The sequence below is a fragment of the Trifolium pratense genome, linkage group LG5 (assembly GCF_020283565.1).
Source record: "Trifolium pratense cultivar HEN17-A07 linkage group LG5, ARS_RC_1.1, whole genome shotgun sequence".
Classification (NCBI taxonomy): Eukaryota; Viridiplantae; Streptophyta; class Magnoliopsida; order Fabales; family Fabaceae; genus Trifolium; species Trifolium pratense.
In genome coordinates this window covers 39,474,013-39,497,898 of record NC_060063.1, presented here as the reverse complement: position 1 = coordinate 39,497,898, position 23,886 = coordinate 39,474,013, and the positions used below count along the sequence as shown (strand labels likewise).

The 23,886-nt window shown below is 37.2% G+C and overlaps 1 protein-coding gene, 1 non-coding gene and 1 pseudogene across 2 annotated transcripts; 1 reads left to right on the top strand and 2 right to left on the bottom strand.

Moving 5' to 3' along the window:
- Positions 1-3,167: 3,167 nt before the first annotated feature.
- On the bottom strand, positions 3,168-11,291 carry LOC123885213 (protein pleiotropic regulatory locus 1-like). The gene is made up of 17 exons (XM_045934486.1): positions 11,002-11,291; positions 10,874-10,898; positions 10,451-10,565; positions 9,462-9,543; positions 8,808-8,870; positions 8,585-8,669; positions 6,982-7,074; positions 6,408-6,471; positions 6,239-6,324; positions 6,034-6,135; positions 5,802-5,885; positions 5,522-5,582; positions 5,351-5,417; positions 5,143-5,220; positions 3,878-3,942; positions 3,630-3,707; positions 3,168-3,524 (listed from the first exon to the last, which is right to left on the bottom strand). The coding sequence occupies exons 1-17, from the start codon at positions 11,121-11,123 to the stop codon at positions 3,352-3,354; spliced, it is 1,443 nt and encodes a 480-aa protein (XP_045790442.1). The 5' UTR covers positions 11,124-11,291; the 3' UTR covers positions 3,168-3,351.
- A 2,989-nt stretch (positions 11,292-14,280) lies between these two features.
- Positions 14,281-18,843, bottom strand: LOC123886638 (annotated as a pseudogene).
- LOC123887794 lies at positions 18,737-18,843 on the top strand. Its single transcript, XR_006801788.1, has one exon. It is a non-coding gene; the product is annotated as a small nucleolar RNA R71 (small nucleolar RNA).
- Positions 18,844-23,886: the final 5,043 nt, after the last annotated feature.

Genomic DNA, 23,886 nt, shown 5'->3' with positions numbered 1-23,886 from the left:
GGAGACGACAGAATAATATAGTCATGCTGCGGGATGCGAATGGAACTTGGATTGATAATGCTGCTCAGTTACAAAGCATGGTAAATGACTTTTATAAAGATTTATTTGCCATGAAATATATTGAGAGGGAGTGGGTAGATTCTCATGTATCGTACCCACGGCTAGAAGAGGCAGAGCTGCTAAGATTAGATGCCGACATAAACTTTGATGAGGTGAAACATGCTGTCTTTAATATGAAGCCGTGGAAGGCCCTCGGACCCGATGGATTCCCGGCTGGGTTCTTCCAAAAATCGTGGCCCATAGTAAGTGCAAGTGTGTATGAGTATGTGGTGAAAGTTTGGAGTAACCCAAGTACTATAGGTATGGTGAATCAAACTGATATTTGCTTAATTCCCAAGATTACAAAACCTGAGTTTGTAAATCAATTTAGGCCAATATCACTGTGTAATACAATTTATAAAGTGGTGAGCAAGATTATGGTGGAAAGATTGAAGGAGTTTATTCCTAAGTTGGTCTCCCCGTTTCAAGCTGGCTTTGTGCCGGGGCGAAATATACATGAAAACATTATTGTTGCACAGGAAATGATCCACAGTATGCATCATATGAAAGGCAGCAAGGCTTACTTTGCGATTAAAGTAGATTTGTCGAAAGCCTATGATAAGCTAAATTGGGAATTTATTTGGAGAATTTTGAAGGAAATTGGAATTCCTCAGAAGATGATGAATGTTATTATGCACTCGGTGACTAGTGTTGAAACTAATGTCAAATGGAATGGAGCTAGAGCGGATTTTTTTCGTCCTCAACGGGGTATCAGACAAGGTGACCCTATATCGCCATACTTGTTTGTGCTATGTATTGACAAACTTTCTCATCTCATCATGCACGCAGTTGATACGGGGGATTGGAAAGCTATTCGAGCTGGTAGAAATGGGCCAGTTATATCGCATTTGATGTTCGCAGACGATTTGCTCTTATTTGGTGAGGCAACCGAGTTGCAAATCAATTGTGTTAACAGAATTCTAAATACGTTTTGTATGATGTCTGGGCAGCAAGTGAGCCTAGAAAAAACTAGCATTTATTTCTCTAAAAATGCTAGCAGAATACTTCGTGAGCGCATTACTCGGTTGTCCGGATTTCGGGAAACCATGTGCCTCGGGAGATATTTAGGAGTTCCTCTCATTGGGAGAGCTCCTAAGAAGCATGATTTTCAATATGTTATTGATCGGGTGTATGCGAAGCTTTCTGTATGGAAGGCCAACCATCTCTCCTTTGCCGGAAGAGTAACGCTTGCCAAAAGTGTTATTGAAGCAATTCCTATTTATCCCATGATGACAACTGTTGTGCCGAAATCGTGTTTAGACGAAATTCAGAAGCTTCAAAGAAGATTTATTTGGGGTGATACCGAGGATAAGAGGAAGTATCATGCGGTGAAATGGGAGACTGTTTGTATGCCAAAGAGTAGTGGCGGTCTCGGACTTCGCCAATTGGATACAATGAATAAGGCGTGTTTGCTTAGATGGGGTTGGAAGATGCAATTAAATGTGACCGACTTATGGAGTTCTGTACTCAGAGGTAAGTATTGGAGAAACGGTGGAATATTTGATAGATGTAAAACCACTGATTCATCTCTATGGAAAGCTATTGTTAAATTGGCTCCTAACTTAGATCACTATTGTTTCTAGGTAATTAAAGATGGACAAACAGTGTCGGCTTGGCATCAAACATGGCTAGCACCTGGGCTTGTTATAGATAATTTTAATTTGAATATTCCTAGTGCAATGCAGCATGCAACAGTAGCAGAGCTTGTAGATGAAACAGGAGCTTGGAATTGGAATGAATTGAATACTTGGTTACCGCCAGAACTATTACTTCGATTTCGTTCGTTTCCCCCTCCTAATAGGGAGTATGGCTGCGATGAAAGGATGGGAACAAGAGACCAAAGTGCAGATTTTGTGATATCTGATATGTATAAGATACTAAGTGAGGTTAATAACATGGAGACTAACTCTCGATGGAGCAAGGTGTGGAAGCTTCGTGTGCCTGAGAGGGTTCGCACCTTTGTTTGGTTAATGATACATGAGCGATTGTTAACCAATTCAAGAAAGAATAGCATGGGATTAGGACATGCTATGTGTCGATTTTGCGGTGACATTGTTGAGAATGAATTACATGCAATACGAGACTGTCCCTTAGTTATGCCATTATGGTTAAATGTGGTGGAGGATAGTATGAGAAGCATGTTTTTTACAGGTGATTGGCAACATTGGATAGAATTTTGGCGTGACGAGATTGCTTGGAAGGACTATTAGGCTACGGCGTGTCATTGTCTTTGGTCGTGGCGGAATAAGGAAGTGCATGATGAACACTTCCAGCGGCCTCTGCATGCTGTTACTGCTGTAACAGATCGGGTTAAGCAATATAATCAAGCTATGATGCTTCAGCAGGTTCTGTATAATGTGGAAAAGAACGTGGTGATGATTAATTGGAAGCCTCCTAGTGAAGGTTGGGTCAAGCTTAATACCGATGGTGCTTATAAGGAAGGAAGCGTTGCCGGGTGCGGTGGTGTGATACGTGACAGTAATGGTGTTTGGAGAGGTGGGTTTGCTAAGAATTTGGGTATTTGTAGCGCATACATTGCAGAACTATGGGGAGTCCTTGAGGGGTTGAGGTATGCCAACAGTTTGGGATTTAATAGAGTTGAGTTGAATGTAGATTCCAGTGTTGTGATACATGTGCTTCGTCGGCCTGGTTATGGGAGACCGCTTGGTGGAGCCTTAGTTATGCGTATCCAAAGAATGTTGGATCTTGATTGGGAAGTGGTGATTAATCACTCGTATCGGGAAGCTAATAAGTGTGCCGACGTGCTTGCCAATATTGGATGTGCTATTGATACACATATGGTGTATTATGAAACTTGCCCTACAGAGTGTCGTAATGTGATGTTAGCTGATGTTATGGGGATAGCGACCCCGCGTATTATTTCTGTGTAGTTTCTTATTTCCGGGCTAAGGCCCTCATTGATATCAAAAAAAAAAAAAAAGATAATATTTTAGACTATAAAACTTTGCTTGAAAAAATGGAGTCAGGACACTGCAGAAAATTAGACAAGCAATATCACAAATCATACAATTCTTACTTTTTTTTTGTGTTTTGAGGGTTTTGTAGTGTATTCACTAAACTGAATTGCAAAACTAGTGAAATACATATGAATCTATGCAGTAATAATCTTTATGCAAGTACAATGGTACAAATATGATGAGAAGTGTGTTAAAAAGGTTAAGTGTGAATAAATTAGTTGTACATCAAGACCTTCAAGTAACAGCACATCTAATCAAAATGAGGACCGCATAACTAGAATCGGCGGATGTCTTTAGGAGGCCTGAAGTTAAGGGGATGTGTTTCTTGAGTGGCATTTTCATCTTCTTTCCACATTTTTATTGTTTTGTCGGCTTCACATGATATAAGCCTCGTACCCGTGATATCATAGGTTAAAGCATAAATACCAGCTTCACTATCCAGGGAACCTGTAAAAGGGAAAGACGGAAACAGATAAGAACAATTAATATGCTTGTCAATCTTGTGTAATAGCATCAATCTGAACATGTAAAAGCACAGTCTAATATGCATACCAGGTTGTACAATTGTTTGGGATTGCTGGAAATTATGACCGCTCTTCCAATCCCAGAACCACATACTGCCATTGTCACCTGAACAGGAAAATATAAATTAGCATATAGTTGAATTCCATATGACAAGTCAATATTAGGGAACTTTAATCCCTTATCACATGATCATGAAAAACTAGGACAAGGATTAATTTAATTTATTCCATCAAACATAATCAGCAACAGAATTTTATTAAGTTATAGGCATATACCTCCGGTAACCATAACACCCTCCTCATTGACAGCCATTGCATTGATAATAGTTTTCTGTTGAGAGCTGCACATACAACAAATAATGAAAATGCATTAATTACTATAAAACCATATTTCTATAACTGATTTCTTTGAAGCAGTATCACTTGAACATGAATATTAATTGGGTTTTTCTATCATGTGCAACTTTGCACATGTTAAGAAATTCAAAATAGTAAGTTTGCATTGAAACTTGTGAATTTTATATTAAATATATAACTTTTAATAAATAATTGTTGTTTTTCAATAAATACTTACTACTTTTGGTTACTTTAACATGTGCAATATTGCACATGTTAGACAAACCCATATTAATTATAGACAACTAACAAACAAATACAAATTGTTCGTGTTTTTGTGATTTATCTCACTGAAAACTATCTAATTCTTTATTAATATTGGAGTGTAGAGATGCTCAGCTAATAATATCCTTCTTTGTTTCCTGGCATTTGTATTAGTTGCAGCTTGTATGGTTTCAATTCTATGTTTACTAGTTAGTAACATTTCATTAATTCTGTTGTGTGGTCTCCAAACTCTATTTTTGTCTCAACTCTCCAATTCTTAGGGAAAGGGGGCCCTCGTAATCTGAAGTTTGGCCAGGAGGGAAGTTTGCCTTAACTCTCCAAACTCTATTTTTGTCTGAAAAAAGCTGTTCAGCAAGCTTATTCAAGTTATGTCTTAGCACATCATCTCACTAAGGGCCAAGGCTTTCTCCACCTCCAGATTCACTGTTTGTGATCCAAGCTAAAAATGTGCGGCCCTCAAATTCTCAACGGCCCACACCCTCTTTTAGCTTGAAGGGGGGGAGCATTGGAGTATAGAGATGCCCGGTTAAAATTCCCCTTTCTACACATTCACTTTTGTTTATTATCTAGCCTTATCTGTTTTCTAGCATTCGCACTAGTTGCAGCTTGTATATTTTCAGTTTTATGTTTACTTACTAGTTTCATTAGAAGCTTAGCTTATCCTAAAATATTGATCTGTAACCAACAGAAAGCAACTCAGTTGGTTTGGTTACAGCTCTTTATTTAGCAGCATAGTCTCTACAATCTATATATACCCGAGTCTGAGAATCTACATAATCTTTTCTTTTAGATTCATTTCCATAACAGGTTACGATTACGGTCCATTTTCACTTTTCTCTCTTCTACCATAAACAGTAAAGCTAAAAGTTAATGATCCCCCTAATCACACTAGTTTGATAAGAATAAGTTTATGAACTCACAGCATATTGTGGCAAAATTCTCCTCTTGGAAGGGTGAACTTTTTAATATTATCAGCCGATGCAGATGCAAAAGCTTGCCTGCAGACAACAAAGAAAAAGGGGTGAGACTGAGAAGACAATAAAATAACAAAGGAATTTTTTTAAAAAAAATCAACCATAGTTAAACAGTTTATCGTTCTCAAACAATCAAATGATATTGAACACATACTCTTTCGGATGTGGAGCCATTGCTCGAACAGACTTTTTATGGTTCGTAAGAGTTAGCATTGTTTTACCTGCATGAACGCATTGTATGTAAGATAGGTACAAAAAACATACAGGAATCAATTCAAGTGCATATAATCACAGCACAAACAGAGGAAAACAAACAATAAATTACCATGTCTAAGGTCCCACATCTTGATTGTAGAATCATGAGAACCTGTGACAACTTGAGGGTCCTATTAACAACAATGAGCACAATAAGTCCTCGAAAGTAAGGAAAAAGGGTTTCAAAGTATAAGACTATATTAAGACATGTTTCAAAGCTGCATTTGAATGCTGAAATGTGTACGCATTTATCATATCGAAGAACCTGTAGTGCAACTAAACCACACAGAAAACTGACATGCCAGTTTGAAAAATAAAAAATATAGACAACAGAGGGAAAATGTGCATACCGTTGGCCGTGTAAAGACAGAGCAGACAGTATTCTCATGACCTGCAAAAGCATGAGCCTGCACTTTACTACGTATGTCCCAGACCTGAAAGTTTAGCACCAAGCATAGTGATCACATTTCTATTTCCTTAATAATATATTTAATAAAAAAATTAGAAATAGACAAGCAGAAGGTATTGCTTCCACCTAAATCTAAATATACCAGCAAGTAACTAAATCAACAAAGTCCATACCCGGCAGACAGAATCACGTCCTCCGGTAAGTAAAATGTCAATTGTGGGATGAATAGCCAAGCAGTAAACACCACTCAGATGACCATGATAAGACCTAATAACCTATATAAAATAACATAACATGCTTTAGTGGCTAGACATTTGATGAGTTCAGTAATTTCTGAAATATTCACCAACAAAACAAATACTGAAATAGGGATTTGACCTTGTTCTGTTCAAGATCCCAACATTTAACTTGTTTATCGTCACCAGCAGAAAACATGTAAGTATGTCTGTTGCTAATAGCAAGGCCTGTAGAGAAAGCACGCTGTTAGTATTAACCCAGTTCACAATAAATGCCACTACTATTAAATATTTATACCTTGGCTTCTCACCTCTTACTTGTTCGATGTGACCTGTTAATGTGAGTTTTAGAACACCACTTGCCAAGTCCCATATCTGCCCAAATGAACAACTTATCAAAAAAAAAATCCAAAGATTTGAATAGATAGGACAGAAAACAATTATAAACAACTCCACATGAATAAGTTAATAAACTATTTCAAAGTTCACAGCTTCAGTTTATAGCAAATATATGATAATAATGAGTCAATATTTAAAATTAATTAATATTTAAAAAAAAAAGTAGAATAACTCTAGAACAAAGAAGACAAAGAAACTTCATTTATAATATTCAACAAAATAAGTAGAAACTTGAATCTGAAAGTAATTTAACAAAAGGAATAGGCATATGTAGCAGTTAACAAGCCAAACATACACCGCACATGGCACAGGTTACTGCACTAGATACTTAAAAAAGACAGTTCTTTCAGATTAAATTGCAAAGAAAGAAAGCAACCCACAGAATCAACAATTCAACATGGATAGTCAAGTTTCCCGTCTTATCTACATGCCTTCTCAAAACAAGCAATAACAAGCAACTATGAAGTGCATTTTGTGATCAAATACCTTGATAGTTCGATCTGCTGAACCAGTAGCAAACCATGTATTACTGGGATCAACTGCAACAGATCTCACCCATCCTAAGTGACCACTGATGACCTACAGAAAATAAATCATGGTTAAAATTCTCAGCTAAAATTATATCAGAAGTGTTGGATATTCCGCCTTCATTGCGGTCCGCCCCCATCTGCCTAATTGCGGCATTTGGGTTGCCTTCATTGCAGCCTCCAACACCTTCATTGTGTTGGGTGTGAAGGGGTGGATTTAGTCCCACATTGCTAAGAGATATGGCCTGTGTGGTTTTATAAGCAAGTGGCAGCCCTCACCTTACAAGCCGGTTTTGTAGGGATGAGTTAGGCCCAATATAAAATTTGACATGGTATCAGAGCCTATCCTAGACCTATTGTTGGGCTTCCCGCATCGTCCACGCTTCAGGCCCATTGGGCCTGAGCGTGAGGGGGTGTGTTGGATATTCCGCCTTCATTGCGGTCCGCCCCCATCTGCCTAATTGCGGCAGATGAGTTGCCTTCATTGCAGCCTCCAACACCTTCATTGTGTTGGGTGTGAAGGGGTGGATTTAGTCCCACATTGCTAAGAGATATGGCCTGTGTAGCGTTTATATAGCTTAGGCAACCCTCACCTTACAAGCCGGTTTTGTGAGGATGAGTTAGGCCCAATATAAAATTTGACATGGTATCAGAGCCTATCCTAGACCTATTGTTGGGCTTCCCGCATCGTCCACGCTTCAGGCCCATTGGGCCTGAGCGTGAGGGGGTGTGTTGGATATTCCGCCTTCATTGCGGTCCGCCCCCATCTGCCTAATTGCGGCATTTGAGTTGCCTTCATTGCAGCCTCCAACACCTTCATTGTGTTGGGTGTGAAGGGGTGGATTTAGTCCCACATTGCTAAGAGATATGGCCTGTGTAGTGTTTATAAGCAAGTGGCAGTCCTTACCTTACAAGCCGGTTTTGTGAGGATGAGTTAGGCCCAATATAAAATCTGACAAGAAGTATTATAGTTTAAAAGGATTTCAGAAAAATTATGTAAGCCGGAGCTGATTAGAATGAAAGAATTACGACATTAGCAAACACAAACTAATTATTTTGGATATAATGGCAGCGTGTGAATAGCCAAGTTTTAAAATTGAAATTTGCGATGTAGGGTAGAACTACAAATGCTTGGAAATAGCACTCCTGTTTGCTGTAAAGCATTACCAGTTCTATGCATTAAATGGATTTTAAAAATATTTCACTTTTACTACGTAGTGGTATACTAGTGGATGCCAACACAGACTCCTCTCTCGTTATTATCCAGAACAAAATTTTGCTAAGCACTTAAAAACAAGATATTGATCCAAATCCAGTGGACAAATTTAAATTCTGAATGTAACTAATCCAAGGTAACCTTGCACGGGTGGTAAGAAAATGACTGCAATAGGATGATGGAACTAAACAGGTTCCTTGACTAAACTACTAGCTAGTTCACCAGGCATCCCTAACTACATTTGTTTTGGTTTACATGATCTGAGAATGAAAAAGAGCAAACCCTAAGTGGCTAAAGCCATTTATTTAACATTAAATAGTTAAAATAGTGGTCAAGTAGTTCTCACCCTGTAGTTTTTCCATGGCGCATGCCAATCAGGTCGTGGCCATTTACTTGGCATTCTTTCCATCAAAGCAGATGTTGAGAAATTCCTGTAATATAGAAACTACAACAGTTTAGTCAAAAAGGTCAAAGGTATTGAGCAAAAACAGAAGATGGTGTGCTGAACCAACAAAAAGTGTATTGAGATAAAATTTTAAAATATAAAGGCATCGAGAGAAAGCCAGAACCTTTCAGATGAGCCAGAGGTAGAAACAACTACTGTACTCTTGCCCTGGAAACCATGACCATTCCTGTAAAGAAACAAAAACATTAGAACCAGTAGTAAATAACAGCTGTTTGAAAAATTTGCATGTTCTGCATGTGACATAATATATGTTTCATTTGGAACATATGGTGTTCCTTTCTGCTGAAGCACGGAATAGTAATGAAAAATGATTTCAAGATTTTGTATAAAAATCTATGGATGTACAAAAAATATCAAAACACAAGAAAGGATAAAATGGAACAGAATATTTTCCAAGGCAAGGAATCCATTTATTTTCTTTTGTTGAAAATAAAATGCTACACCGTAGCAAACTTCTAACAATTTCTGCAATCTTCTATCACGTTTACATAGTAAATGGTTTCATAAAATATTGAAAGCCAAATACGCTCTTCGAACAATATTTTGGAATACTGAACACCACATGATTCATTAATAAGCTTTTGCAAGACGAACATAGGATGCAAATCCCAACAGTATCTAATAGGTCAGAATATAATCATAAAAACTGACAAGTTAAGAATCAAAAATCTGATAACCACGACCCAAACTGATTATTTGCGAGTAAAAGATTGTACCTAGCCAACATGTGTACAAAATTAAAGATAAAAATACTTACGCAGCAGTGGATGGCATAGATGGACCAACAACCAAAGCATTTTGGACCCCTCCTTTCTGGAGATCTTTGGAATCTCCTGGACCTGTCAATATAATACATAATGAACAATAGCAACAGTTTAGACATACACCAAGGTTTTCTTAAATTCTGAATAATAATTACATGGAAAATGCTGAAATAAGATACCATATCAAAACTCCAAATAAAGGGGAGAAAACATTTTGGGATAGGGCAGAATTTTAAAGAGAGCTACCCAACCTAAAATAAACATTACAAGGAATGACATAATACACTAGGCGACATATCAAACTGATATTATTGAAGGCCAAAATCTAAATGTGTTTGTCATAACATCATAATAAAAGAAAAGAAAAATCTAGGTTCATCTGGTTTGAGCTAAGGGTTAAAGATGTTAAGGTGTAAAAGGACCTGGGTTCAAGTCCTGGTGAAGGAGAAATACTAACATTAACAACTAATTACTGACTTTGGCCATTTCAAAAAAAGATTAGAGAATTGTGTAAAAAGGAAAATAGAAGAGTTGGCATTCTAAAAAAACTATTGTTAAAATTATTAGCAGTTATGAACAATTTTAACAGTGAAGTCACATAAAAACGACGTAAATTTTAAGTTTGTGATCTTGTCTTCTGCAGGTGGGAACAGGCCAGGCCAGGCCGGCCTACATGGCAGTCGCGGACCTTTTGTTAAAACCTTGTACAAAAGTTTCCATAAACAGATATACGAAACACTTACTCTGCCTAATAAAAACTTACACTACTACGAATTCAAACCCAGAGAAAAACTCAACAATATTACACTTGCACTGATGTAATACATAACGGCAATGTAACAAGAAGCCTAATGTTAACCACATAAGCAAAAAGATGCTGAGAAACCATAACGACCCAGAAGCCAATTCATCAATATTCCACCAAGTACATAATCATATCCATATACCAAGACAATAACTATTACTAGTAGCATATTCATACCCGGAAGAGCAAGCATATTAGAAGACCCTGCTTGTTGAGACTGATTCTTTGTAGCAGAATTCGTCTGTTGCGGAGGTTGAGCAGTGCTTTTAATTCCACCATACTCAGCATTTACCTAATTTTCATTACAAACCACATTAGCATAACTTCATAAGTTCACAAAAATCCCACAAAACAAGGAACTTTATGACCCTAGACAACTTATGTAATGTATATTCTGCCAATTCTATGACATGAAAAAAATGCTTTTTTCTGATGGATGTCAGTGTAAAATTAATTTACACAGCCAGAGCATACCCAATTCAAAATTCAAAATTTATACAATTCACATCGCTTCTTAATCAATTCAAGGGAATTAAGATAACAAAATTATAATTAACAAAACTCAAATCAAGTAAAACCTTAATTAAGATAAAAACTAACCTTGTAATTAACACGAATTTCCTTGCTGCAAGATAATGAAAAAAAGGCGTAAGTAAACTAGAATAAGCATTGAGAATGTAAAAAAAAAAAAAGTGAAATTTATGAAAAGATGAGTGGAAAAATTGAACCTTTCGGGATCGGGAGGAGCGAGTTGTTGATGAAGTGGAGAGAACAGATCGAGGGAACGTTTAAGGGACTTGAAACTAAGCTTCTTGAGTGATTGTGGTTCAACTGGTTCAACAGCCTCCATTACGACGACGTATTGAAGGTGATGAAGTTTTAGGGTTTGTTTCCCAGTGAAGGATTTGAACACAGTGAGAGAGGGTAGTGATAATGGGAACGAAACCAAAAAAATACGCTCTCTGCTTCGGATGAATTTATGGAAAAATAAATCAATCAAATAAAATTGATTTGGTGGGGAATCAAAAATCATAAAATATACGAGTATATATTTGGATTAGATTATTTGAACATTTAAAAAATAATCAAATCAAATAAATAAAATTTTCATAAAAATTTATTAAATAAAGCGCCGCATTGGAGGTAACCCATTATTTTTTTTATTTTTTTTTTTATATATCTTATTTCATTTTTCATATTTTATTTTATCTTTATTTTATTTTCTTTTTTATTCTATAATAAAAACGATAACTGAAATTTGTTTGATTGACACGGACCTATATGACTACTTCTTTCTGAAACAACAGATTTAGATTTAATTTTAATAATAAGAAGAAAATGGCCGACAACATGGTTGTTTCGTTCATAAGTAACACCTAGAGAAGACGCTTTGAAGCCCTTCGTCAACGTGAAATGACGCTTCACATCGTCCCAGATAGCCACGCCATGGTAGCTTTAGGTATCTCCGAAAGTGTCAGGTTCCTGATCCACCGAATAGGCTGGGAGAGTTTTGCTTTTTCGAACCTTCCAATTTACCGTAACCTGACTTTAGAGTTCCTAAGCTCATTCAAGTACGACCCCGGCTATGGATAACACCTTCGTCGCGGCCTGGTTAGTTTTCGACTATTTGGTAATACCTACACCTATAACCACCGTGACATAGCTGAGTTTCTAGGAGTCCCTAATGGCCTTGATGCCTTTACCAGAGTCCAGGATGATAAACGTTATTGGGGAATTATAACAGGAAACCCTAATGCTGCTCAGAATGAAAGATTCAGTTCCGAAATCCATAACCCAGCATTTCAGTATTTTCACATGATCATAGCCCATACTTTCTTTGGGAAAGCAATGAACAACACAACAGTATCTCAAGCTGAACTCTTTATGATGTTTTGCGTTTATCAAAATTGTCTGATCAATGCTGCCACGTTCCTCCTCACCAACTTTGTCCGAATTATAGAGGAACCTACTCACCCAATCAGTGTTGGCGGCTTTGTCACTTTCCTAACTAGGGCTATAGGACTTCATACCCCGTGTCTCAAATTGTTCCTTTAGGAAGAATGCAACCTATGGATCTAAATCTCTGCTTCAACTACCACATGATAGGGAATCTAGGACCTAATGAGTTTCAGTTGCTTATCAACCTCGTGCCAGTTCACCATTTCACCCTACCTAATAGTGTCAGGACTAGTATTCATGACAAAGATAACTGCTTTATGATTTAGAAGGGCAAGACGAGTCTAACCCTGAAACGCCTCCACTCTATCATTACACCCTTAGGCCTTCATCCCCTCCTCATCCAGCGGCCTCTTCAAATGTCCCACCGACTCCGGCTGACCATGGTGCTACCATCGCTACTCTGCAAACCGAGATCGCTACTCTTCGCACAGATTTCCATAGCTTTATGGATCTCTTCATTGCACAACTCGACCGTTTGACGCAAGACATCCTCAGCTTACGACGACGTTTTCCTCCTACGGATGCACCTCCAAGTGGCTGATCAAGCTTATTTTGCAGAGTAGCGATGGTAGCACCATGGTTAGCCGGAGTCGGTGGGACATTTGAAGAGGCCGCTGGATGAGGAGGGGATGGAGGCCCAAGGGTGTAATGATAGAGTGGAGGCGTTTCAGGGTCAGACTCGTCTTGCCCTTCTAAATCATAAAGCTAGTTATATTTGTCATGAATACTGATCCTGACACTATTAGGTAGGGTGAAATGGTGAACTGGCACGAGGTTGATAAGCAACTGAAACTCATTAGGTCCTAGATTCCCTATCATGTGGTAGTTGAAGCAGAGGTTTAGATCCATGGGTTGCATTCCTCCTAAAGGAACAATTTGGGACAGGGGGTATGAAGTCCTATAGCCCTAGTTAGGAAAGTGACAAAGTTGCCAACACTGATTGGGTGAGTAGATTCCTCTATAATTTGGACAAAGTTGGTGAGGATGAACGTGGCAGCATTGATAGGACGGTTTTGATAAATGCAAAACATCATAAAGAGTTCAGCTTGAGATACTGTTGTGTTGTTCATTGCTTTCCCAAAGAAAGTTTGGGCTATGATCATGTGAAAATACCGAAACGTTGGGTTGTGGATTTCGGAACTGAATCTTTCATTCCGAGCAACATTAGGGTTTCCTATTATAATTCCCCAATAACGTTCAAGTTCCCCTTCAATAAAGCTATCATCTTGGACTCTGGTAAAGGCATCAAGGCCACTAGGGACTCCTAGGAACTCAGCCATGTCACGGTGGTTATAGGTGTAGGTATTACCAAATAGTCGAAAACTAACCAGGCCGCGACGGAGGTGTTGTCCATAGCCGGGATCGTACTTGAATGAGCTTAGGAACTCTAAAGTCAGGTTACGATAAATTGGAAGGTTCGAAAAAGCAAAACTCTCCCAGCCTATTTGGTGGATCAAGAACCTGACACTTTCGGAGTTACCTAAAGCTACCATGGCGTGGCTATCTGGGACGATGTGAAGCGTCATTTCACGTTGACGAAGGGCTTCAAAGCGTCTTCTCTAGGTGTTACTTCTGAACGAAACAACAATGTTGTCGGCCATTTCCTTCTTATTGTTAAAATTAAATCTAAATCTGTTGTTTCAGAAAGAAGTAGTCATATGGGTTAGTGCCGATCAAACAAATTTCAGTTATCGTTTTTATTATAGAAAAAAAATAAAATAAAGATAAAATAAAATATGAAAAATGAAATAAGATATATAAAAAAAAATAAAAAAAAAAATCATGGGTTGCGTCCCATGCAGCGCTTTATTTAATGTCGGTAGCTTGACAAAGTTAGGGATAACTTTTTAATTTTCGGGAGGGAGATCATCTAGTTTTAAACTAGAATAATAATCTTTGTCGTTTGGGTAATGATGTTTTAGACGTTGCCCATTGACTGTGAAGGTTTTATTAGATTGGCTCTTTATTTCTATTGCGCCACTTTGGAAAACTCTAGTGACTTCGAATGGTCCTGACCATCGGGAACAGAGTTTTCGGGGAAATAATTTTCATCTAGAGTTAAAGAGGAGCACAAGTTCTCCTTCTTTGAATTCTCTCCTAAGTATGCGCCTATCATGCCATTTCTTAGTCCTATCTTTATAAATTTGAGCATTTTCATAAGCATTCAACCTAAGTTCTTCGAGTTCATGTAATTCGAGAAGACGTTTATCTACGGCTGCTTTATAGTCCATATTTAATGCTTTGATTTCCCAAAAGGCCTTGTGTTCAAGTTCTACAGGTAAATGATACGATTTTCCATAAATTAGTTTAAACGGTGTGGTTCCTATAGGGGTTTTATAAGCTGGCCTATAGGCCCACAAAGCCTCTGGGAGTTTGTAAGACCAATCTTTCCTAGATGTAGCAACTGTCTTTTCTAGAATTTGTTTTATTTGTCTATTTGATATTTCTACTTGCCCACTAGTTTGCGGGTGGTAAGGGGTTGTCTTTTCGAGGGAAGATTATAGTCTTAAACATTTTGGTTACTACTCGTGCATCGTTTGTAGGGGAGGCTATAGCCTCGATCCATTTCGATACGTAATCAACTACAACGAGTATGTATTTATTTCCACAAGAGGATGGGAAAGGACCCATGAAGTCGATGCCCCATACATCGAAGATTTCTACTTCTAAAATGTTTTTCAAGGGCATTTCGTCACGTCGCGAGATATTTCCTGTGCGTTGGCAACGATCGCATTTGGATATTGCTAAGTGGACATCTTCCCAAAGGGTAGGCCAATATAAACCAGATTGGAGAATTTTAGCACAGGTTTTGGATTTACTAGCGTGTCCTCCATAAGGGGAGGAATGACAGTGATTTATTATGTTCTCGACTTCTTCTTCCGGTATGCATCGATGATAAATGTCGTCAGCACCACGTTTGAATAAAATGGGCTCGTCCCAATAGTAATTCTTAAGATCATGGAAGAATTTCTTCTTTTGTTGATAGGATAGTTCGAGTGGTAATACTCCAGCAGCAAGGTAGTTAACAAAATCAGCATACCATGAACTGTGGTTTGTGCTAGCGCGGTTTCAAGATACCTGATATGTTCGTTGCTAGCATTTGCTTCGCTAACGGAAAGGTCTAATTGGGCAATTAATCTATCGCTTGGGAAATCATCGTTAATTAGGATTCTTTCCTCTTTGATATCATCTAGTCTAGATAAGTGATCCGCCACTGTATTTTCCGTTCCTTTCTTATCCTTGATTTCTAGGTCAAACTCTTGTAGCAGCAGAATCCATCTCAAGAGTCTTGATTTTGCATCTTTTTTACTTAAGAGATATCGGATTGCTGCGTGGTCGATGTAAATGATGATTTTAGCTCCTACTAAATAGGAGCGGAATTTGTCAATCGCAAAAACGACACCTAAGAGTTCTTTTTCCGTGGTAGCATAATTTAGTTGCGTCGCATCTAAGGTTCGACTTGCATAGTATATAGCGTGTAGCTTTTTGTCTTTTCTTTGACCTAGAACGGCTCCTACAGCGTAGTCGCTGGCGTCAGACATGATTTCAAAGAGTTCATTCCAATAAGGAGGTTGCATAATAGGAGCGGAAATTAGTGCTTGCTTAAGGAGTTGGAATGCTTCCATACACTTATCATCAAAGATGAATTCGGTGTCTTTCATTAAAAGACCGGTTAAGGGTTTAGTTATTTTAGAGAAATCTTTTATGAATCGTCGGTAAAAACCAGCGTGTCCTAAAAAACTTTGTATTTCTCTAATGGTTTTGGGAGGTTGAAGATTTTCGATTATTTCGATTTTTGCTTTGTCCACCTCTATTCCTCTATTAAACACAATGTGTCCTAACACTAATCCCTCATGAACCATGAAATGACATTTTTCCCAATTAAGCACTAGGTTAACTTTTACACATCTTTAAAGGACCAATTCTAGATTTGCGAGGCAACCTTCGAAGCTTCCTCCATATACAGAAAAGTCGTCCATGAAGACATCCATGATGTTGTTTATAAAATCAGCGAATATCGCCATCATACATCGTTGGAAAGTTGCAGGGGCGTTGCACAATCCAAACAACATTCGTCTATAGGCGAAGGTACCAACAGGACAGGTGAAGGTAGTCTTTTCTTGGTCATCTAGGTGTATTGGAATTTGGAAAAATCCAGAGTACCCCCATCTAGGTAGCAGAAATAGGAGTGGTTAGCTAGACACTCGAACATTTGATCGATAAAAGGTAAAGGAAAGTGGTCTTTGCGAGTTGCTTTGTTTAACTTCCTGTAGTCTATATACATACGCCAGCCTGATTCTACTCGTTTAGGTACGGACTCTCCTTTCTCGTTCTTACCTATTGTAAGTCCTCCTTTCTTAGGTACTACATGAATAAAGTTGACCCATTTGCTATCAGATATTTGATATATGATACATGCGTCTAAGAGTTTCAACACTTCTTTTCTAACCACTTCACCTAAGATAGGGTTTATTCTCCTTTGGTGTTCTCTCGAAGCCTTTGCATCATCTTATAATAAGATTTGATGCATGCATACAGAGGGGCATATTCCTTTTAAGTCTGAGATGTTGCACCCTAAGGCGGCATGATATTTTCTTAAGACATCTAATAATTTTTCTATTTCTATGAGATTTAGGTCAACATTTACTATGACTGGACGACTCATATCTTTGTCTAAATATTAATACCTAATATTTTTAGGTAGCGGTTTGAGTTCTAGCGAGGGTTGTTTAGGTTCGGGCGTGAGACTAGGCACTAGCAGTGGATCTTCTTTTAAACTATTGTCTTCATCTATAGGATGTTTTAGGATCTCCGCCTCTTGAGGTAATTCTTTCTCTATTTCTTTAACACACTCATCTATTATGTCTATGGATAACAAGTGTCTTCGACGGCGAGAGTTTGAATGAACTTAGAAAGAATAAATTCGATTTTCTCTTCACCTACTTCTAGTGTAAGTTTCCCTCGCTTTACGTCTATTATGGCACATGCAGTGGCTAAGAATGGTCTTCCTAAAAGGATTGGGATGCATGAGTCTTCCGTGGTGTCCATTACTCAAAATCTATAAGGATATAAAGCTGGTCGATTCTTACTGGAATGTTTTCTAAGATACTTACGGGTATTTAACCGAACGATCGGCTAGTTGGAGGGACATCCTAGTAGGTTTGAGATCACTTAAGTTTAGTTTTTTGCTAATTGATAGGGGCATGAGACTAACACTAGCTCCTAAGTCGCAGAATGCTTTATCTATTACGTAGTTGCCTATTACACAAGGGATTGAGAAACTCCTCGGGTCTTTTAGTTTAGGTGGCATCTTGTTTTGGAATATGGCACTGCACTCTTCAGTAAGTGCTACTGTACTATCTTCATCAAGTTTCCTCTTGTTTGAAAGAATTTCCTTAAGGAACTTAGAGTAAGTTGGCATTTGCGCTATGGCTTCTGAGAAGGGTATGGTTATGTTGAGTTGCTTCAGAATTTCCACAAATTTCTTAAATTGACCTTCCGTTTTTGATTTAATCAATCTTTGAGGGAATGAGATAGGTGGTTTGTAAATAGGAGGTGTAGCAGGTGGATTCTTTTCTATTGTTTCCTCCTTGTCTTTTGGTTGGGGATTTTCAGATTCTCCTACAGTCTTCATTGGAGATTCACTATTCCTATCTTCCTCGCTGGTTTTCTTAGTGCTAACAGGGTTTTTGATTCTAGGATCGGCTGGTCCTTTTAATTCTTTCCCACTTCTAGTAACTATAGCACGTATGACATTCGCATGCCCTTTGGGGTTTGGTTCAGGTTGACTTGGGAAAGTACCGCTGGAGCGGAAAGAGCTGCTTGTTGTTGTGCCACCTGAGAAATTGGTGTTTCTAACATTTTGTTATGGGTGGCTAGTGCGTCCACTTTGTTTGACAGTTGTTTCACTAATTCATTCGTATGAATATTTTGGTTTAGGAATTTGTCCATCATCAGATCAAAGTTAGATTTTTTAGGTGGCTGGGTTGCAGCTTGTTGTCCCATTTGCTTTTGAAAACCTGGAGGTGTTTGACTAGGGTAAATAGGGCATTGTTATTTTTGTAAGAGAGATTAGGATGGTTCTTCCAACCAGGATTATAACTATTGGAGTAAGGGTTCCCTTGGACATAGTTTACTTGGTCGAGTCCGACAAGTAGTTGACATTCATAGGGTATATGTCCAGGAACTCCACTTAGTTCGCAGTTTGGCTGCACTGCAGCTACGGTAGCTGGTAGAGTTAAACTTTCCAATTTCTGAGAAAGGGCTTCTACTTTTGCATTGACTTGGTCTATGCCGTCGTACATTCCACCTTTCGTCTGGGATTTCTCTATGGCAGCGCGTTCGCTTCCCCATTGATAATGGTTTTGGGCCATGTTTTCTATAAGCTGGGTGGCTTCTTGGTAAGGTTTATCCATCAGCGCTCCGCCGGCGGCTGCATCTATGGTAAGTCTAGTGTTATATAGCAGCCCATTATAGAAGGTATGGATTATAAGCCATTGTTCTAAACCGTGGTGTGGACAGAGTCTCATCATATCCTTGTATCTTTCCCAAGCTTCGAAGAGTGATTCTCCATCTTTTTGCCTAAATCCGTTGATTTGGGCTCTTAACATAGCTGTCTTGCTTGGCGGGAAATATCTGGCCAAGAATTGCTTCTTTAATTCGTTCCATGTAGTGATGGAGTTTGTAGGTAAAGCTTGAAGCCAAGCTCTAGCTCATGTCTCTTGAAGAGAACAGGAAAAGACGGAGTCGTATTGCTTCAGGTTCGACACCATTGGCTTTTATCGTGTCTGCGTACTGCACAAACACTTACAAGTGGAGGTTCAGATCCTCCGTAGGGGAACCAGAGAATTGGTTTTGTTGCACGATTTGCAACAACGCAGGTTTCAATTCGAAGTTCCTTGCTTTGATGGTAGGGGGCGCGATACTCGAATGAGGTTCCTCTTCAGAGGGGATGGCATAGTCCTTGAGAGGACGTTCGCGTTGAGCCATAGGTATGGGGTTAAATTGTTTTTGAAATTCGTGGATTCAACGTTGTAAATTAATGTAACGCTCTATTTTAGGGATAGGTTGTTCCAATGGTTCCTCGGAGGTACGAGTACTGGGCATACAACCTAAGTAAAAGGGGTTGCCCTAATCGTTACAGATTAAAAACTAAGTAGCGAAAATCGACTAAATTAGTCCTCGGCAACGACGCCAAAAACTTGTTGGTGATATTACTACAAGTGTACAGATATATCGTGTAGTTATAAAAGATTATCGATCCTACAGAGACTATTTTTTCAATGTTTCGCTTATGTTTTTAATATGTTGTAAGGTTAAGGCTAGATATTAATTAAAAAGAGGTTTTAAATAAGAATTTAATTTATATGCACCGTCAGTGTAAAATTATTTTACACACGTCTAATTATATATCAACACATCATGTATGGTATTTAAAAACACATGATGTGTCATGTTCATTAAATGATGTGGCAAGACATCATTGAATGCATGCGTAAAGAATCCTTACACTGACGGTGCATAACAATTAAACTCTTTAAATAATTAATTATACTGTATTTAAGATAATATGACTTAATAATCGGGATGTGAATTTTAATTGCTTCAATGGATTCAATACTTAATTCGTATTAATAAAAGATTCAGTTTTCACAAAATTATATTGATTTAAAAACACAAGTCTCACACTGTCGAGCTGTTGAGTTGTACTATACTTTGATGTAGCTCACTCGTTGTTTATAAAATACTTTTTGAAAATTAATATAATTTAATTAACTTTAAAGAGTTGTTGCGGTGTTTAAAATTAATGTTCAGTTTTTACTATCCGGTATAAATTCACACTGTCGCGCTATTAATTTATAGCTTAGTTAATTTTCACTCTTATTAAAAACTGATACAGAAAACTAGTTTAAAAATTGAGTATACAAATTAACTACCGAATCCAAATTAGCTTTTAAATTCACATCTCAGTTTTAATAAATTAGTTAGACATAGTTGCATATAAATGCATGATATTTAAATAATAATTAACACCTACGTTAAACATAGAGAACTAGAAGTAGCTAAGACCATCTCCAATGGTGTATTACCTATTAGGCACTCATGGTACTTATTAGGTACTACCATTGGAGCCCAACACATTTTTGTACCTAATAGGTACCACTTCTAATATAAGAACTCTCTCTTCTTTTTATGGGACCCACTTTATTTAATATATTCAAAAATAAAAAAATCACAATTTTTAAATTCGCATAAAAATTTAATGTCAACCATATATAGACGTTGGTAGTCATTGTTTGTTTCTTTTTACCGTTGGAAAAAAAAATAAATACTCCTATCATATAAATCAAAACCAAATTGAAGGATTCTACTCCTCTCAAAATTACCATTTTATTAATTATTTGAAATTATTTTTTAATTATGTAATTCTTAAAATTTGGCAATATTATTTTAAATTAAATTTTGAATTTTAATTATTTTTTCGAATTATAAAAAAAAATAGTCCATAATAATTTTGTAATTTTATCATTAATTCAATCAATTTATATTATAAAATAGATAATTAAATATATTGTAATGATGTGAAGTTATTGATGAGACCCATTTTAGAACTTTTTAAGAAATGCTCCATTGGAGGGGTTGAGTACCTATTAGGTACTATCATTAAAAAAATAATAAATTGATGATATGTCCATGTGGGACCATTTAAGTACTCAAAAATGGAGTGCTCCATTGTGAATGCTCTAAAATAGTGACAAAATAGACCAAACAAAAACATAAAACAGAAAATAAAATTCAAATTCTTTGTTCAAATAAAATGGAGGCCGGTGAAGGGTATGTCAGTAAAGCAATCTTCACATGGTCTGTATTTGTTCAAATTCTTTCATCCATTGGATATTGATGAAGGAAAATTGATACGATAAAAGCAGCGGAATTTTAAAATTTTCCTTTTGTGATCCTTACGAATGGTCATGAATTGTGTTTAGAGTTTTACCTTTTGGTTCGAAAACTCCCTTTAAATCACGAACGGCTATCGAACACTTCGAATCACGAACAAGGTCACGAACAAGAACCTCGAACCGTCACGAACAAGGTCACCACCAAGTCACCAACGAATTTGATCACAAGCGTTAAAGGTATAACGCCTCTAGCCAGTCCACACGAACAACAACCTTCAATGGAGTGCTAGCTCCAATGGTTTGAAGGGTTAGGAGAAAGGAGGCACAAAATAAGGATTAGGGTTTTTCACAAAAACTCTAGAAAGGTGATTAGGGTTTCTCAAGAGAGGAGAGAACAAAGGCTCATGAGAATGAGTAACAAAAGTGTGTAACTATTTCTCCTTACCACAAGGGTTCTATTTATAGAACCACTTGCCATGGCAAAATTACACTAAAGCCCTTTTAACTAAATGGGCTATAGTGGGCGCCATTCTCATGTAAATATGTCTAGTACATATTTGCACCCCCTTCTTGCTACATCATACCATATGATGTAATGCTCATTTTAATTACCATAATACCCTTATCATATTTCCTTATTTCTCCAAGGTGCACCGTACCTTACGGTGTTCCAATCTCACTAGATTGTTCTTATGTGTGTGACCCTGTAGGTTTCCGTAACATTGACAATTATAATAAATCACTATTTATTACAATAAACAGTGAGCGGTATCTAGCAACACATCACTGCTACTCAAGTTACGAGAAATTAACATGTGATCTAAACATAACCTCTTGTGATAATATCAGTGTGTATAATTACCCCTTTGCCCTTTATGTCTATATTGAACACAAAACATACTTGGTGTCATCTTTGTCCAGTTCAATATTGGGCCCATGACATTTATCCTGTTATGCAGGATTGGCAAATTCCATCTAGGTCACTACTGTCCCTCAGCATGCTTTGTGAAGTACCCATCAACTGCCTTTATGGTTATCCTGTTACGGACAACGTTAGATCAGCAACAAAGTACTTGACTCCACATCTAGGGTACAAAGTGGTTTCAGGTCTAAGGGCGGTTTACACCATTATCACCATGAGAGTAACTTATGACACTTTGCATAACTTTGCATGTAGTACTCTCATAGCGGGTCAATCCAGTATAAATATTACTCCTAATATTTATACCTACGTCAAGACTTGATAACTCCTTATCCCATGATCCATGAGATGTGATCATCAGTCTATCTTCATAATAGTCTTTATGCTTTAAGGTTATCCCCTTTACCTTAAAGCTCGACTACGGATACTTTAAGAATAGTGTCCTTATGTTTAATATTATCTCATGATTAAGTCACACTTAATTATTAAACGGACTTTCTATTCTAGGGACTTCATTATTTTGCAACCTTACAAATATAATAAAGAAATGCCATATTTATATTCAAACTCCTAAAGCAAATACTATGAAAATAGATTGGCTCTTAGGGCTTACTCCAACAATCTCCCACTAGCACTAAAGCCAATCTAGGTTTCTCTTAATACCTATAGACTTAGTATGCCCATCACGCTTCAACTGCGCAAGAGGCTTTGTTAGTGGATAAGGAACTATTTCCTATGTTGGTATCTTACGTATCTTCCAACGTTCTATTTCGATCTCTATCGAAATATATAAGTGTCTAAGTATATTCATGAATCGTCGGTGAGATCTATTTTCAAGTGTTCTTGCAAGATTAAACTATTACCATCACTAATGTGATTAATGTGACTTGTAACACCGGAAACATATCTTTAGCTCAATCATGAGCCAAACGATCCAATCTTAAATACTCAACTTATTTAACTGAAACAAACATATTACGAAGCTTATCTTATAGCTTTCAATGCTTGTATTCAGCCATGATATACAATACATTGGTATGGAAACTTCCTTCATTATAACTTCCTTATAATGATCCTTCCCATACCTATCTATTTCAAGAAATAGGCCTTAGTTCCTTTAAGGTCCTTAGGGATATTCTTGAAGGTAAGTTAGTGTCAAACACTAATTTCAATTTTGGTACATAGGTTATTCCTAACTCTTTAGGAATTCTTGCCTAAGTGTTTCATCAAGAGTTATTTTCTTAGTCATGTCTCACATGTATAAGAAAAATGTCTTGATGATTAATATGATATCAGATATTATCACTCCCACTAAAACTTTGTATGCACAAGATTTATATTTGTCCTTCATTTGTTTTCCACAAAACTTTCAAAAGGAACAAATATTCAAATTTATTCGATCTAATCAAAGTTAGATAGGTTTGTCCTTGTTAATTTGTTTTCATAAAACTTCATAAAAGGAACAAACAATAATTTAATTTTCTGAGAACTCTATCTAATCAAAATTAGATAGCTACAAGTTATATACCTTTCTAGCATCATTTGGATCAACAAAACCCTTACGTATATGTCCAACGCATATATATGAGGTCATTCCAATTAAGGAATGCAACTTTGTTATCCATCTACCAAAACATGTAGTACAACATTTAGCAGAAGCAATCAAATATTATAAGGTATTCTTAATACCATCCATATCAGTGTTCAAAAAGAATAGTCACTTTCATCGTATGAGTCTTACTCATCTTGAAGACATAACCATTATCTACATAAGGTTAGTGTATATGGATTCTGTATGAGATTTCATGGCATTTAGCCACTTCTCATAATCT